Source organism: Trachemys scripta, chromosome 11, assembly GCF_013100865.1.
Source record: "Trachemys scripta elegans isolate TJP31775 chromosome 11, CAS_Tse_1.0, whole genome shotgun sequence".
NCBI classification, from domain to species: Eukaryota; Metazoa; Chordata; order Testudines; family Emydidae; genus Trachemys; species Trachemys scripta.
The window spans coordinates 53095104-53110976 of record NC_048308.1 but is presented as its reverse complement, the minus strand read 5'-3'; the positions used below and the strand labels follow the sequence as shown (position 1 = coordinate 53110976).

At 38.4% G+C, this 15873-nt stretch overlaps 1 protein-coding gene across 1 annotated transcript in view; it reads left to right on the top strand.

The window, feature by feature from the left end:
* DNAH7 (dynein axonemal heavy chain 7) overlaps positions 1 to 15873 on the top strand; it is a 227691-nt gene that overhangs the window by 201891 nt on the left and 9927 nt on the right. The window contains exons 53-57 of the mRNA XM_034786290.1: positions 1051 to 1143; positions 8519 to 8695; positions 11068 to 11229; positions 12668 to 12868; positions 13980 to 14141. Of these exons, the coding sequence (XP_034642181.1) occupies positions 1051 to 1143; positions 8519 to 8695; positions 11068 to 11229; positions 12668 to 12868; positions 13980 to 14141 (795 nt within the window). The remainder of the gene's footprint in view (positions 1 to 1050; positions 1144 to 8518; positions 8696 to 11067; positions 11230 to 12667; positions 12869 to 13979; positions 14142 to 15873) is intronic.

The following is a 15873-nucleotide window of genomic DNA, read 5'->3' as shown; positions in this document are numbered from 1 at the left end:
AAACTAACTGCCCAACTCCCTCTGACATGCATTATAGTTGCACAGCTATGTTCCTAAGCACTGCTATGAAAATTAGCTGAAGGTAGATAACCTGCTCTTGGTTAGTTAAAACATTTGTCACCAAACCAAAGCAAACCAACATTCAAGGAGAACTTATTATTGCCTTTGGAATACGCTAAAAACACAGGTAATAAAATCAAGAGCTCCGACCATTGACTAAAAGACATCTTCTCAGGAGCCTGAAGAGACAACTGTGAAAGCAGGATGGTTTTTTTGTGTTGGTGGGGTTGATAGCTGTGAAGAGGTTACCAGGAAGTCATTATAATTAAGCCTGCCTCTCTCTCCACCCGTATAAGGATGGTTTCTTTCTGCTGCAGCACTAATTTGGTATTGCTTTTAGGAACTCTCATATTATCCCTTGACAAACCATCTTCACACCCAGATAGGCTGGTACTTTTGGCAATAACAGTATGGACACTTTAGGTAGTCATTAGATCATATCATAAGACTTTTGAAAAATGTTGGGTTGTTTTTATTCACCTTCAGATCTTTGAGCTTTTAGGGTTTGTATTTTCTGTTCAGCCATGAGGGCGCAAATTTTTTTTTAAAATATTGAAGCTGGCATTTGTGTGTGATCACATCACTTCAGACACTGTGGGTTTAAGATAGATATCCAATATCGTAAGACTCATGATAAAATTATAAATTGGCAACATTGCCATACTTACATCCCAGCCTCAGCATGAGGCAGTGTTATACATTTATATATTGGGGGAAATGAAAGGAAATTATCGTAATTTAAGAATTACTCCAAAGCAAGGAATGGAAGGAATTTTTTGTTGTCCCATTTCTTTTTAAATATTTCAGTCTACCTATATCAGTTGCTGCATAGTGCGAAACACTGATTAGTACATTGTGTTGTAACAGTTATTCAACATTTTTTGCAATCTCCCCTGTATCAAGGGTTTCTAAGAATAAAGCAGTTAGATTAGTCTCACTCTATAATTTGAGTGCTAATTAAATAACGCTAATCTGCCTTTATGCTCATAGGAACCCCACCATGAGGATTTCCCTGAAGAGTGGCAAAACAAAATGGGCCAATTCCAGAGGCTGCTTATGATTCGCTGCCTGCGGCCTGACAAAGTAAGTGTGGAAGTGCAAAGACTTGCTGTTGGACAGTACCACAGGTTTCACCTACTGCCCTTCCCTTAGAAATTGTCTGGATTTTCCCCCCATTTTACTCTCTGTCGCTCTCCATTAATTGTCTTCTTCTGTAATCTGAGGGAAGTGGCTCTTAAAACCAAAGAATTGCCAGATGCTTATGCATTTCAAAGATATTCAAGCATTCACTGCTTACCTTAAAAGAAACAGATCATGTTGGTAGTTTGACAGAATGTAATCTGCTTCTTTGGAAGTAGAAGTTTCCATTTATCAGGAAAGGAATGGAAGTCTTTCCATTTTGAAAGTGGAAAGCAAGCCACTTGGTTGTCAAATTCCTCTGCAAGTTCAAATTGTAAATCTGAGGTGAACATTCACAAAGCTTGGGTATACCATGGTCAGGTGCACACTTTTATCAGCTGTAAATCTTTATTAAAAAAAAGAAATTTCGACCATCTAAAAACAGTACAAAGAAGTATTCCGCTTAACAAATCAATGTACATTTTATTTTATTAACACTAGTTTATTAGGAGATTTATTGGTCCACATCTGCCATACTGATCAAATATACCTCAAGAGTCAATATGAATTCCTATGTACTTTGTAAGTGTATACAGAAATTAGTACTTTATTATTCAGACAACTGAATCTGATATCTATTCCAATAAGATCAACAATGTTTAGGACAGCCATGTGAAATTTAGACAAAGAAATGCACACCTTCCTGAAAGTCTGTGGATATCTCATCTTTTTTTGCCCAGTGGGCTGCATTTGGGGGTCCTGGTGGCTTCCTGAACTTTGGGTTGTAGAATCAGCATGTTGAGGGAGATTCTGATACTGGTATCTTTGGCTCTGGAATGTACTGATGTTTGCTGACAAAGTGATCAATGAGACGTTTTCTGGTTGCATCAACTTCTTCTTCAAAGGACTTCATTGTGCTTCTGCCGGTTTTGCACTTAAAGTAAATCCAGAGTTTTCACTTAGTGTTTGAAGTGTAGACCTAGACACTCGACACTCAAAAGCCACCCAGAAAGTGGGATATAGAACTTTTGTCAGTGATTGTTACCTTAATGGGGAACTAGCACAGCCTCTAATTAAGTCTCCCATTAGATTCCCTAATAGAACCTATCAAATGTCAATTTTTATTAACTAAAGCAGTCTAGTTCCTGGGGCCAACTATCACTTTATACACATCAACAGCATGACAGTTACCACTCAGGTAACCCCAGGAGAAGGAAGGCTGCTCTAAGGTGTGATATTAATGCCATTTTCCTTTGAATTCCAAAGAGATGATCTATCAGTGAACAGGATAACTGCAGAACTAGTGAGGGGGGGGGGGGACTCCAATTTGTCTTCTGCAATTGTATGGGAAAGCTGCTGGCACAACAACACTGAAGCAGGGGGAAGATACAGTGCTTGACAAGAGTTATGCCTATGTTTAGCATGTCCTCTTTGAAGCCCTGTCAGTTCAAGATGACACAGAGTATGATTAATACTCTGGTTCTTCCAAGAGCTGTTTTTAATATTATACACAGAAGGGATAGTACTCTTTTTTTCCCCACAATGTAAGAGTGTTGGATTAAACATGTCCAGGGGAGTGAAGTTTTGTAATGAGTTAGGCATGGAGGGCCATATTTTTAAAAAGCATTTAGGTACTTAAAAATACAGATAGGCACTTAGGAAAAAATCCCATTATCTGCATCATTAAGTGCCCAAACACTTTTTAAAAATCTGGCCTTGAGTTCCTAGACACTGCAGCCATGACAGGTTCCTTCAGTGAGAGATTTCTGCCTTCTCTCCTATATGGAAACCACTCCAAGGGGGCAGATTTTTATTCAGACAGCATCCTCTGTTTAAGCCAAACCCATTAAACAATATTTGCATGAGCACTTACAAGAAAAGTCCTCAACCGGTCCATCTCCAGCATGTAGTATTCCTCCATTGTCAGATCATCAAAATTCTTAGTAAGGGATAAAAACCCACAGTTGCTAGGACGTTTGGAGTGCTCTACCCTGCAGCACAAACACAAGAGTTTCATTTTGGGAATAGTCAGTCTTCCACAGCATTTCAGGGGAGATGGAAGAGAGTGATACAGTTCCACAATTTTCTAATATGAAAGATGTTCTATAACTTTCACAGGCTTGTTTTATGTTCTCTTTTGCCCCTAAATAGCTGCATAGATCAAACTTTTACTGATAAAGTGTCAAGAGGAGAGTTGTGAAATTCCTCTTTTCCTCTAATACCAGATGGAAGAGGTGAAGTAAATTCTTTAAGATACATGTGGCAGAAACCCACAAGTTAGTGCATCCCCCCACCCCCAGCTATGTTTATTCCCACCACGCCAGAATATTCATTTCAACAAGAGGGAAAGCAAGCATCTTTTATGGTCTGTATGAATATTTCAGAATAGCTGACAAACTTAACCCAAGAGCTGGTACCTAGGCTTCAAAATTAAGCAGCCTGAAGCACTTCTTTTCATTTCTTCCATTCCCCCTCCATACCCCACCCCCGCACATTCGTTTTTAGACCACAGAATTTACCAGACAAACCAGTTTTCATGAGTTGAGGAGGTGTACACTCCAGTGGCCCTAGTTAGAATATGGGCCATATAAAAACCAGGACCTCCTTATTCAGTCTGCTACCTGTGCTTATTCAGAATCAGCTGCTTATTTTAGTGACAGGAGTTTATTTGTGTAAGCACTGCAGAGGCAATACAGCTAACGGTAAGAGCTAAGGTTTTTTAGCTAATAATATAGTTATATTTCAGTTGTAAGTCAGAAAGAATACAGCTAGAGTTTATGTTGAGTTTGCAGTGCTGACCGACCTTTTTCAAATTGTAAAATGGGGAAGACTTTTGTATTGAAACATCGAGAGGCAAAGAACCCTCAATACCAGTATTTGTTACTTTTCAGGATATAACTACACTGAATGCAAAGAAACAAATGTTTTCCATAGTAATGGAAAATTGAAGTCTGCTGGTCAAGTTTACATGAGTGCTTTGGTAACTAAACCAGAACACACAGAGAACTCAAAGGAGGGGAAATAATGCCCAAACTAGTACATGAGGGGAGTAATGTGGAGGACTATTTCAAGAAATTTGGATAGTTTCACAGCATAAAGAGTGAGGAAGAATACAGGCAGACTACTGCTTACTGTGGATCATCATTTGGCTCCCAGCCCTCCAGCTCTATCAGGCAGAAGAAACACTTTGCCACATCAGGTTCATTTGCACTTGGACAGTGGATAAAGCCAGCCCTGGCCATCTGCAGGGGAGAATTAGTTATGGTAGTATTTAGGGGCCCAATTTTTTGGGCCCTAGTGTAATATACACTGTGCAAATATATAATAAGAGACAACAGCCCCTGCCCCAGAGAGTTTACAGTCTAAAGTCTCAATCCTGCAAGGCTACTCTTCACACACATTGGGGTCTTCCAGCAAGGAGTAGCTGGTTTGATAGGAACCTAAGTTCAAAACTGATAGGATGTAACAGACAAGCTGTAGGATGAGAAGAGAGGCTAAAGGCAACAAACACGTTTTTGCATGGAGGAGCTGTTTGCAGGTACCCATTTTTGAGATTGCCAGCGGATAATGACTAGGCCAGGGGTCGGCAACGTTCGGCACGCGGCTCTCCAGGGTAAGGACCCTGGCGGGCCGGGCCAGTTTTATTTACCTGCTGATGCGGCAGGTTCGGCCGATCGCGGCCCCCACTGGCCGCGGTTGCCGTCCCTGGCCAATGGGGGCGGCGAGAAGCAGTGCGGACGAGTGATGTGCTGGCCATGGCTTCTCACCGCCCCCATTGGCCCGGGATGGGGGACCGCAGCCAGTGGGGGCCGCGATCAGCCAAACCTGCCGCGTCAGCCGGTAAATAAAACTGGCCCAGCCCGCCAGGGTGCTTACCCTGGCAAGCCGCGTGCCGAACGTTGCCGATCCCTGGACTAGGCAATTGGCAGTGTTCCATAGGCATTACAGTAAGAGCTAGTTATTCACACTGTATTGCCCAGGAACTAATCAAGGGCTAAACCCTGTAATTTTAGCCTGAACAGTAATACGAGAAGTAATAGTTTATCCAGAAATAAGCAAGACAGTTTGGCGTTGTATTAATGCATGAGTCCAAGAACAACATTTGACTGCTATATATGCAAGGTTTTCTCTTAGAGAAAACAAATAAGGAAAACTGTCATCTCAAATATTTCAGGAATATTGGACTAGTCAGTGGTGAGGTCATAGTTTGTTGAACTAAACGGTCATTTGCAAATATAATTATGTCCAGGCAACCCCACAAATGAAAGGAGAGAGTCACACAAACACGAAGTTAGAACTCTGTAGTTCTCATTATAGTGAGCTTCCTAGTATAGAAAGTTTAGCAAGCTAGTTTCCAAAGTAATAGGTTATATCCCACTATCAGGGTTTAGGTTAGTTATATTCCACCAGTAGGTGCATTAGAGACATGGCTAAATCAATTCTAAAAAGAGTTAAAAACGACAATTACTCATCTTTAGAAGTCGTCCTGCATGTGTTGTTGTTTCAACTTCCTTCACACCTGCTCAGATAACTCCAAGTATGCTTCATCTGAGGTGTAACCCTCAATATATACATGACACCCAAGCATGACTCGCAAGTGTCAGTTTCAAAGCATTATGGGCCATAATATTATTGTAGCATTTGAATTGTACTTTGTATGTTCAAAGCACTGAGTGGACATTAATTCTAAATGATTCACTTTTATAAGTACTAGAGGCCCAATAATGAATTGGCTGATATTTATCCTTCCTGCTAGATAACAAGCGCTAGATCTGTGTGGATTGATCCCACACCCAATTAATGTTTTCCTCCAAGGAAGAGGAGGGGGGGGGGACATTTTTCAGGATCAGAAGACCCAAATTCAAAGAACCATTTTAACTGGGGAAGAATCAAAATGTTTAGTTTCAAATTTGAAACTGCATTTTGATTTTAAATTTGGCCAATTCAACACACACAGCTAACAACTACAAACAACCACCTGAAATGGTTGAATTGGGAGAAAAATACAATTCAAAAATTTCATTTTACATCAGCTCAAGTGTTATGGGTTGTTTGAAGTGAGTGTTTTAGATTTGATTGAAAGCTTTTTAAAAAGTTGTTTTAGTATGAGTTTTAAATAGTTTCACATTTTTCTGTTTGGCCCTCCTACCCAAAAATTCCACTATTTACCTAGCTCTAGTGGGCACTTCCTCAGTTCTCAAGCTAGTCAAAACTGTGAAAGTTACAGGTTTCTAATACATTAAAAACCCAAAAACAAAATAAAAGCCACCATGCCCATATTCTCATAGTTAATTTAGCTTGCTACAATAGAATCCAAGTAGCAAGAGTTGTTCATTTAGGGAGTTCTAGCATGTATGTGGGTAGCTATTGTTACGCATGCAACTTTAGGTACAGGAGCAAGGGAACACTTTAGTCTGCACAGCATGAAATCAAGTATCAAATTAATCCAGAAGTTCCAGGAAAGGTAGAACTCAGATTTTTTTTTTTTTTAAATCCCCTTTTTTTTATGCCTGAAAAGTAAACTTCCAGACTGATTGTACACAGCCACTCATCTCACTGAAGTGACATTTCAGAGCAGCATATGGAGGACATTAGAGTACTTACCTCTTTTTTCCTGACTTCTGTAGGCTTAATTGAGACTCCTAACTCTGCTTTAACTTGAACATGTGGTTTAAGAGCATTTTTAATTAACATAGTCTATCAGGGAAGAGAATGAAGTATTTGGGAGTTTTAATGAAATTTTATATAATCTATTATTTTTGTCTTATAGTTCCTAGGTATAGACAAAATTGTCAGACTTACATGCTCAGGGGTACATTTGCAATTCTCCATAAAAGGCCAATCTGTGAAGGTTTTTATGCGATTCTCATACTCATACATGTCTCTAAATTCAATCAAATGCTTACAGGCTAAATTAAGCTCTTTCAAAAAAGTCTCCATCTGAAAGAAAGAAAGAAAGAAAGAAGAAAAACAAACAAAACCTGTTGTCTGATCCTTGCCCTAGCCAGTGTAATACTCATACTGTGCCGCTCCCTCTCATATTAAAGACACTTCACTCATTGGCTTCATTGCTCCCACCTGTAAACATGAGGGTGCTTCAACTAAGTAAAGGCAGGTGAGTCTCTGAGCAGCAGAATTAGAGAAGTGAGGTCACAATGGAATTTCTGCATCTGTCACATTCTTAGCACTCAAAGGTGTATCTTTGTTAAATGTACAACTTAGTGTATAGTATGTGCAAAGTGACTGGATTAACACAGATATTTGGAGCTTAGCTTTGTATTTCTTGATACTTTAATGATTAAATTTGTAACTTTAATACTGAGCTAATACAGACTCTTTGCATTTAACAACCTAACTAGTAATCAAAAATGCTACAGAAATAGTACATAATGTGGCTCAGTTAACACTGCTATTAAAAACTTAAACTTTTGCATTTCTTGACAGTTTCTCTTTCAGAGTTTAAACTTGAATAGTGCATTAGCAAAAGATTTTGCAGTTCTTTTCAAGACAACAAAAGAAAAAATATTAAAATGTTCTAGCATATGTTTTAAACTGCATCACTCTGGAGACGTGCTAAGATTTTTATCTGTTGCACAATGGAGATGGGCAAATCAAAAGTGCTACCAGCAATTATGAAACTGAAATCTTAAGAAAATCTTTTTTAATGTGTATACTCATGACATACGTTTAAACATTTGCTTCTATTTGTTTTCAAATTAGCCACTAGTTCTGTGGTTTGTATGTCTGCACCTACATTTAGTTTGTGTTTGTGCAAATCCTTACACACATGCTTAATTTTACTACTGTGACTAGTACCATGATTTCAATGGGACTACTCATGATATTAACATGAAGCACATCCATACATGTTTGCAGGATCAGGACCTTTGGCTTTGCTCCTGTAAGTTTGCCATTGACTTCAGTGTAGGGGGCCTCTGTGCAGAAGAACATACAGGATTGGGGTTTAGGACTAGTAAAAGTGGCTTGACTGATTAGCCCTGGAAACTGGAATCCTCTCTATAATACAGATAAAACATGAGCAGTAGCAATTCCAGCTTCGTACACTGACCTACCAATCTGCCTAATAGTTGACCTAGAGGCAATACCTCCAGAAATAAGATCGTTCATTGTTTGAAACTATTTAGTCCTCCTATTTCCTGAATCTTGCCACTTGAACCTTGATCCTGCCGAGACTTACACATTGAATTCAATGAGACTATTCCTGTGCATAATTTTACAAATTGGAGTAGCTTGTTTGACATTTATATTAAAATATTCAGAATGACAAATCTTGAGGTTTAACACACATACTTCATACAGCACATATTTGCTTTTCTAGATTATCCCTATGGTACAAGAATTTATCATTGACAAGCTGGGCCGTCCATTTATTGAACCACCTCCATTTGATTTGTCAAAGGCATTTTCTGATAGCCACTGCTGTGCACCATTGATTTTTGTGCTGTCTCCTGGTGCAGACCCTATGGCTGCACTTCTCAAGTTTGCTGATGACCAGGTATATTAATATTTCTAAGCTTCATTTTGATGACATTCTCATATATGTAAAGCAATACTTTTTAAACCCTAAATGTTGAAGTGTCGAGTAAGTTCATAGAGTATACTTTTGAACTCTTAACAATGCATTACATCTGAGTCTGTGGTCCTTAGTCACACAAAGAACTAAACACTTTAGTGAATATTTTGTATGAATGAAGGTTGTACAACTGGTTCATTAACTGAAGAAATTACACGTTCATTATTTACTGCATCTTCTTCCCCATTGTGATTTTAAGAACTGTTAAAATGATTAGTTTATGTAATCTCTAATAGAAAATGGGAAGATAGTGTCAAAAATAGTGGTTTAAATCTTTTGAAATTCTAATTAGTTCTTTTCAGAAAACTGAAGTTAATTTTTGCAAATATTAACCTAAAAACCACTTAGTTACAAAATTTAATGTAGTAATAAAGAAGTTTTGTCCAATGGTCTTGGGTGGACTTGTATACCGCAGAAGCCAAATATATTTTTATTTGATTTAGCCATTAGCAACATGACATTGTTACAAGAAAAAAGTTCTCATGAACGATGTAATATTGTAGTAATACCAGAAAATTGCCTTTTTCCAGTAAGATGAAAGACTTGTATTTTTTGGCAATTATTCTGTCAAAATTCTGTGCTCTTGGGAGTGACTAGCATACTGTAAATCCCCACTCAACAAGCTGTAAATATATCCCGCAGTTTGTAATAGGATATCTACAGCCTCAAACAATAAGCTGTTTGGAGAAGTCTTTTTAAATATGCAGAATTTTACAGTACAGGATTAAATTGATGTGTAGCTAGAGCCAATGGCTGGCAGGGATTAGATTAAACTGAACTGGAATGGAATGAAAAGAAGATTTGAACTGGGTTTAAAACACACTGCAAATTAAATGTTTGAAATGTATATGTAGGTGTAAATCCTCATTTCAGTGCACATATCTCCTTACATCTGATACCTGATCATTAAATGGTATTACTATAAAAAACAGTTTTCAGGCTTTTCTTGATCACATCTTCCATATTTACTAAAAAAGAATAGGCCTGAAAAACTCAAGTGAGTCACAAGCTTAGCTTTCCTCTCCCATCTGTTGATGGGAAATCCAGGATTTTACCTTCTTTCCCCCCTTTTTCTCAGTCCCTTCAAGACTTTGTATTACAAATACCTCCCTCTTAGTGAAGACTGGAGGCTTCATGGATGTTACTTTTTCAGTTGACCAGAGTGAAAGTGAAGCACACTGTACTTTACATCAAGGGCAAAATGCACTCCCTGACCAGCACCTTTAGTCCTGCCAATCCAAGTTCCAGAGACCATTTATACTGCTAGTCTGACACACCCTTTATTTAATAAGTATAATTGCTATTATTATTTTTAGGTATTTGTTTATGGCAGCACCCATGATAATCAAGGTGCTTTCTAGACATACAGTAATAGAAATCATGCCCCTGCCATGAAGAGTTTAGAATCTAAAAGATATTTATCTTAATATGAAGTTTTTATGTATCATATGGTTTCCTTCTTTAATTGTCGAATTTTAATTTCACATAAGAGAGAAGGGGAGGCAGAATTTTCCTTGTAGAATTTTAAACAAGAAACTTTACCACCAAGTAGCACATTAAAACAGACTATATAGTTTTACATGGTGTGGGCAGTGTACAAGGAGATCCTTTGGATATTCCTGGCTTAGAATATCAGGGTTGGAAGGGACTGCAGGAGGTCATCTAGTCCAACCCCCTGCTCAAAGCAGGACTAATCCCCAAACAGATTTTTGCCACAGATCCTTAAATTGCCCTCTCAAGGATTGAACTCACAACCCTGGGTTTAGTAGGCCAATGCTCAAACCACTGAGCCATCCCATCTTTTAGGTCATTTTTCCACTTCCTGCTCAGTTACTTTAACCATCTGTCCTTCTCTCTGCATGTGTCTCTGTGAGTCTCTTTCACAAATCCACCTTTCTGTATTCAGCTCTTGCTCGTCTCGTCTTCTTGGCTGCGTAGGCTCTCGGGTTTCCTCTTTCTTGTCAGAAGTAGTATCAAAAAGGAAAGGTTTACCTTCTGCCTTTAGAAACCAAATTAAATCCAGTTTACAATCCCAAAGATGCTGTCCTCAAAACAAACTAAATATTAAATAAGAGATGGTTTCTTATCCAGAGGTGATAAGATTTTTCTAGTTTAGAATTTTTTTATGTGTAGAATTTACTTAATACATTTATATTATTGAATTAGTTTGAATTTAATGTGGTTTTATACTTGTTTAACAAACAAAAATGTGGATGTTAATTATGTCAGTGTTTGGTGTGTTTCTATAAACTTTCATAAAATTTTGTCACTCTAAAAGTGTTCTCTATGTACAGGGATATGGTGGATCAAAGCTGAGCTCTCTGTCGCTGGGACAGGGCCAAGGTCCTATAGCCATGCGAATGATAGAGAAGGCAGTAAAAGAGGGCAGCTGGGTAGTTCTACAAAACTGTCACCTAGCAACTTCATGGATGCCAACACTGGAAAAAGTCTGTGAGGTAAAAATCATTCATATTTTCTTTTATAAAACTTACTGCCTGACTCTCAGATCCACTCTGGTGTGCAAAGCAGCCAGAAAGCCTACTTACCTTACTCCTTGAGGATTCCCCTTATGTAAAGGAATCCCTGCATACTGGTTCTGCACCAGCCCTTATCTCCTGACTCCTGGTGTAGGAGGTGTTTTCCCAAGAAAGTGTATGGACCTGGTGCATCCCCTAAAGATCACAGTGTAAATTTAGAGTAGCTCTCAGGCTTGCAACCACCTTTACCCTCTTCTTCTAGCTACATTAATGGTATTTCAGCTGCAGCTAAGGATGTAGTCATAGAATGTCAGGGTTGGAAGGGACTGCAGGAGGTAATCTAGTCCAATCACCTGCTCAAAGGAGGACCAATCCCCAGAGAGATTTTTGCCCCAAATTGCCCCCTTGAGGATTGAGCTCACAACCCTGGGTTTAGGAGGGCAATGCTCAAACCACTGAGCTATCCCTCCCCCACTGATTTTTAATATTTTTTAAAAATATATCACAGAATGTCAGGGTTGGAAGGGACCTCAGGAGGTCATCTAGTCCAATTCCCTGCTCAAAACGGGACCAATCCCCAGACAGATTTATGTCCAGATCCCTAAATGGCCCCCTCAAGGATTGAACTCACAACCCTGGGTTTAGCAGGCCAATGCTCGAACTACTGAGCTATCCCTGGTGTTGAAAGTCATATTTAATAGTCTTATGAAAACAAATCACATTTAATGTTTTGCTCAAAGGTAAATAGATTTTCTACTCATTTTCTCTGTCCCACACATCTGAAAGAGAGATCATATCTCCTGCAGATGTTGGCCTCAATCCTGCAAAGTCTTACACCATGCTTAAGGTTAAACACACACGTAAGTCTTTGCAGAAACTGGGATGTTTAGGAAGTTTGCACCTTTCCCCAGTTACAGAGCTGCAAAGGGGTATTAGAGTGGGTCTCTTCCCCGTGAACCATACAGTATCTTACCAAATTCATACAAATTTCAGATGTTTACCATCAGCCATTTTGATTGCAGAACTGTTCAAAATAAAGTTGTAAGAATATTTCATTAATGGAGAAAGTACAAATTGTTTATATTCTTCTTGTACTCAGATGTGGCTGAACTGTTTTTGCTCATACATTCCATAATCATTTACCTTCATATAGAGACCAACCGTGGAAAATTTTAGCCTGAAATACTAATGATTCAGAGAGTTATGAGTAAAATAGAGCGGTTTTAGAATGGCAACTGTCACGCATAACTTTGGCTACCACTATAATTATGCTTCAAACTAGTAATTCGTAAACATTACACTGGTGTATTTTCACATTTTACAGATTGACTTGCTGAAATAACAAACGTTGACATGTATAATCCTTATTATTCCTATTGGGTTTCATTCATTTTTTTTGTGTGGTGTTTTCTTTTAGGAGCTGAATCCTGATACAACACATCCAGATTTCCGACTGTGGCTCACCAGTTACCCATCTCCAAATTTTCCCGTCTCTGTCCTTCAGAATGGAGTGAAAATGACCAATGAAGCACCAAAAGGTTTACGGGCTAATATTATCCGTTCATACCTGATGGATCCAATCTCTGACCCTGAGTTTTTCAACAGTTGCAATAAGCCTGTGAGTATTGTATTATTAGCCTTGTTACTTCTGTTTTTATTACTTATAAAGCAGCTAATGTAAACCCTAGTGGTTATATATGTGATTGCTGGGTTAAAAACTACCATATTAGTCTTCCTGCACTGCAGTGAAGTTGGTTTTGAATAGTGACTTCACTGAAGAGAATTTTATTAATATTTTATTTTTATTTTACTACCAGTTTCACTCTGTCTCAGCAGAGATTTTGTGGTATGCCATTAATAATACAGCTTTCTATTTAAGAAGCCAGAAGCAAGTTATTTCCTGATACAAATCTGCAAGGTTAGGGAATCTTGTTGCAGAATTATTAACTGAGGCCTATGCTGTTTAGAATCATATCGTTAATCTTAAACATAAAAATGTTTCCTTTGTAGGACTCTGGGAGCCAAATGATTTGACATGTTGGTTGATAGGAATCATGAGTGCCTTTTTTAGAATGACTAGTCAGACTGGGAAACCACCTACTGTTTTCATAATTAGGTTTTTCTTTGTGAATGTTTTGGCCTAAAATTGTTTTGCAGTATTTTGCTATAATTAAAAACTGTAGATAATTGCTTTTAACTGAGATTTGTACGCCTTGCTAAGTTTTCTCAATTAAAAAACACAACTTCTTAATTGTAAAGATTTTTTGAAAGCTACGTCAGGACCAAAACCTATCTGGATCAAAAAAAAGGAAAATACAGTAGAACCAATGCTTTTCTAAGACCAGAGCAGCAAATAAGATTGGTGGCCTATATGTGGATTACATATACATTGCTGCTGCTCATATGTACTGTATAAAAAGTTGTAACTGGATTGCTTCTAGGTTACTTGAAGGATTAAGAGAATTTTTAAAACCATTATTTGTGACAAAGGCATATATATTACAAATTGATGGCTAAATTCTGAAGGTGTGCCTGGGCAAGGTGTGTAATAAAACAGAAATACATGTCATTACTGTGGCAGGTCTATGTTGTGGAGAGACAGCAAAGGGAGATTCTACACCTATGTGTGCTAGAGAGATTCTTTGTGCTGTTATATGGGTTATGGGGAAGTGAAAGTGTTTGTAGCATATTCCATGGATTATATTCTTATTGTCATGTTCTGTTAAAAGGCTGAATTCAAGAAGTTGCTGTATGGCCTCTGTTTCTTCCATGCATTGGTTCAAGAAAGGCGGAAATTTGGGCCACTGGGTTGGAACATTCCTTATGAATTTAATGAGACTGATCTGCGAATTAGTGTGCAGCAGCTGAACATGTTCCTGAACCAATATGAGGTACAGTAATGGATCACAGGAAGGATGTCACCCATTTTGCTCTGTATGGCACTGTAAATGCATGCAGCAATACCTTTCTCATAATTTTTGCTCCTACAGAATTAATGGAAATGATTGCACAAGAAAGTTTACTAGATAGTACTTCATAACAACCAAGTTCTAATTGCGATTATTAAGGTGTCGGTATTTCTGTTATAAGCCTATATTTTCAGGGATTTGTAAGGCCATCAAAGTTCATACCAGTCCAGAAACTAATTCAGAAGACCTTTTTCAAACCAGATGTTATTCCATGCGAAATGGAACAGGTTTTATGCTGCATATTCAGTTCACTCTTTGGTGCCTTTATCTTGTCCCAGAAGGCCTTAAAGAGATGCTACCAACACAATACTCATATTCGTGTCTGAAAATGTTGTTCCAAATATTATTATAACTAAATGTGGCAGGTTCAGCAGCTAGGGACCTTGATTAGCATTTAGGAATTGGAGTTCTGTTCCTAGCTATGTCACTGACCTGCTGTGTAAATCTGGCAAGTCACTGCCACTCTCTGAGCCTCTTTTTCTTGGCGGGGTGGGGGAATGGGGGCAGGTAGTATTTCATAGGGGCTAGAGCTCTGGACTGGGGCTCAGGAAATCCACTGGCCTGCTGAGTGACCTTGGGCACGTCATTTTCCCCTTGTGTGCATCAGTTTCCACATCTATAAAAGGGGATAATCATACTGACCCTCCTTTGAAAAGTGCTTTAAGAGTAGTGGATGAAACGTTCTGTATAAGATTTAGATATTATTAATCATTATTAATTATTATTATAAAAGAGATTAGATTGGGGGAAAAGCTTTTCTCAGTGTTTTCTGTTGGTTTACATTGCATTAGAGAGCACTTTGTGTTGTAGTCAGTTTCACTGTGGTTTTGTATTGTTAATTTTCTCATTTGCTTCAGTGAGTCTTTCAAACAGGGACAGCAGAGAGAAAGGCATTAAAAAAAATGCAACTGTAAAATCAGAAAAATTGATGGAGGAACTCAACGGCTTGGTGTAATATCTGGAAATATTTTTAAGGTTTTTTTTTTAAAAAATTTACTAGATTTCAAATTGTAGTATTCTTGGACTTTTGCGCATTTAGGCTCTGACTCTAGAAGTTGTTTGTCGCTCTCTGAGAAGCTTCTTGTACATATGTCCTCCCCATGAAAAAAATGCTCTTCTGTCGAATCTTAACTTGTTACTATTGTATTTCTAAAATGCCTATACATAGGCTTATTTCATGGTCTATAAAGGGGCATTTTTATGCATGCGTATATATTTAATAAGCTGCAGAAGTTTGTTTGTTTTTTAATCATGGAAACCTAGGGCTGGAAGGGACTGAGAAGTCATCAAGTCCAGCCTCCAGGATCATAGCAGGACCAAGTCTAGACCATCCCTGCCAGATGTTTGTTCAATCTGTGCTTAAAAACCTCCAATGAAAGGGATTCCCCAGTCCCTGTTTGGAAGCCTATTCCAGAACTTAACTACCCTTGTAGACCTAAATTGCAGAACAGGGACATGGATGTCTGTATTGCAGAAAGGACTTCAGTGTATGACCAATCTGTGAACAGCCAATCGTAAAGGTACAGGAAGACTATTATTCCCTGCCGATAAAGCTGAGCAGATACTATTGCCAGATTTTGGAAAATACTCTTGGGCAGATGAGAAGTGGCAAAGGGGAGCTCTTGATACTGGAAGTGATCCTGGCAGACTATGA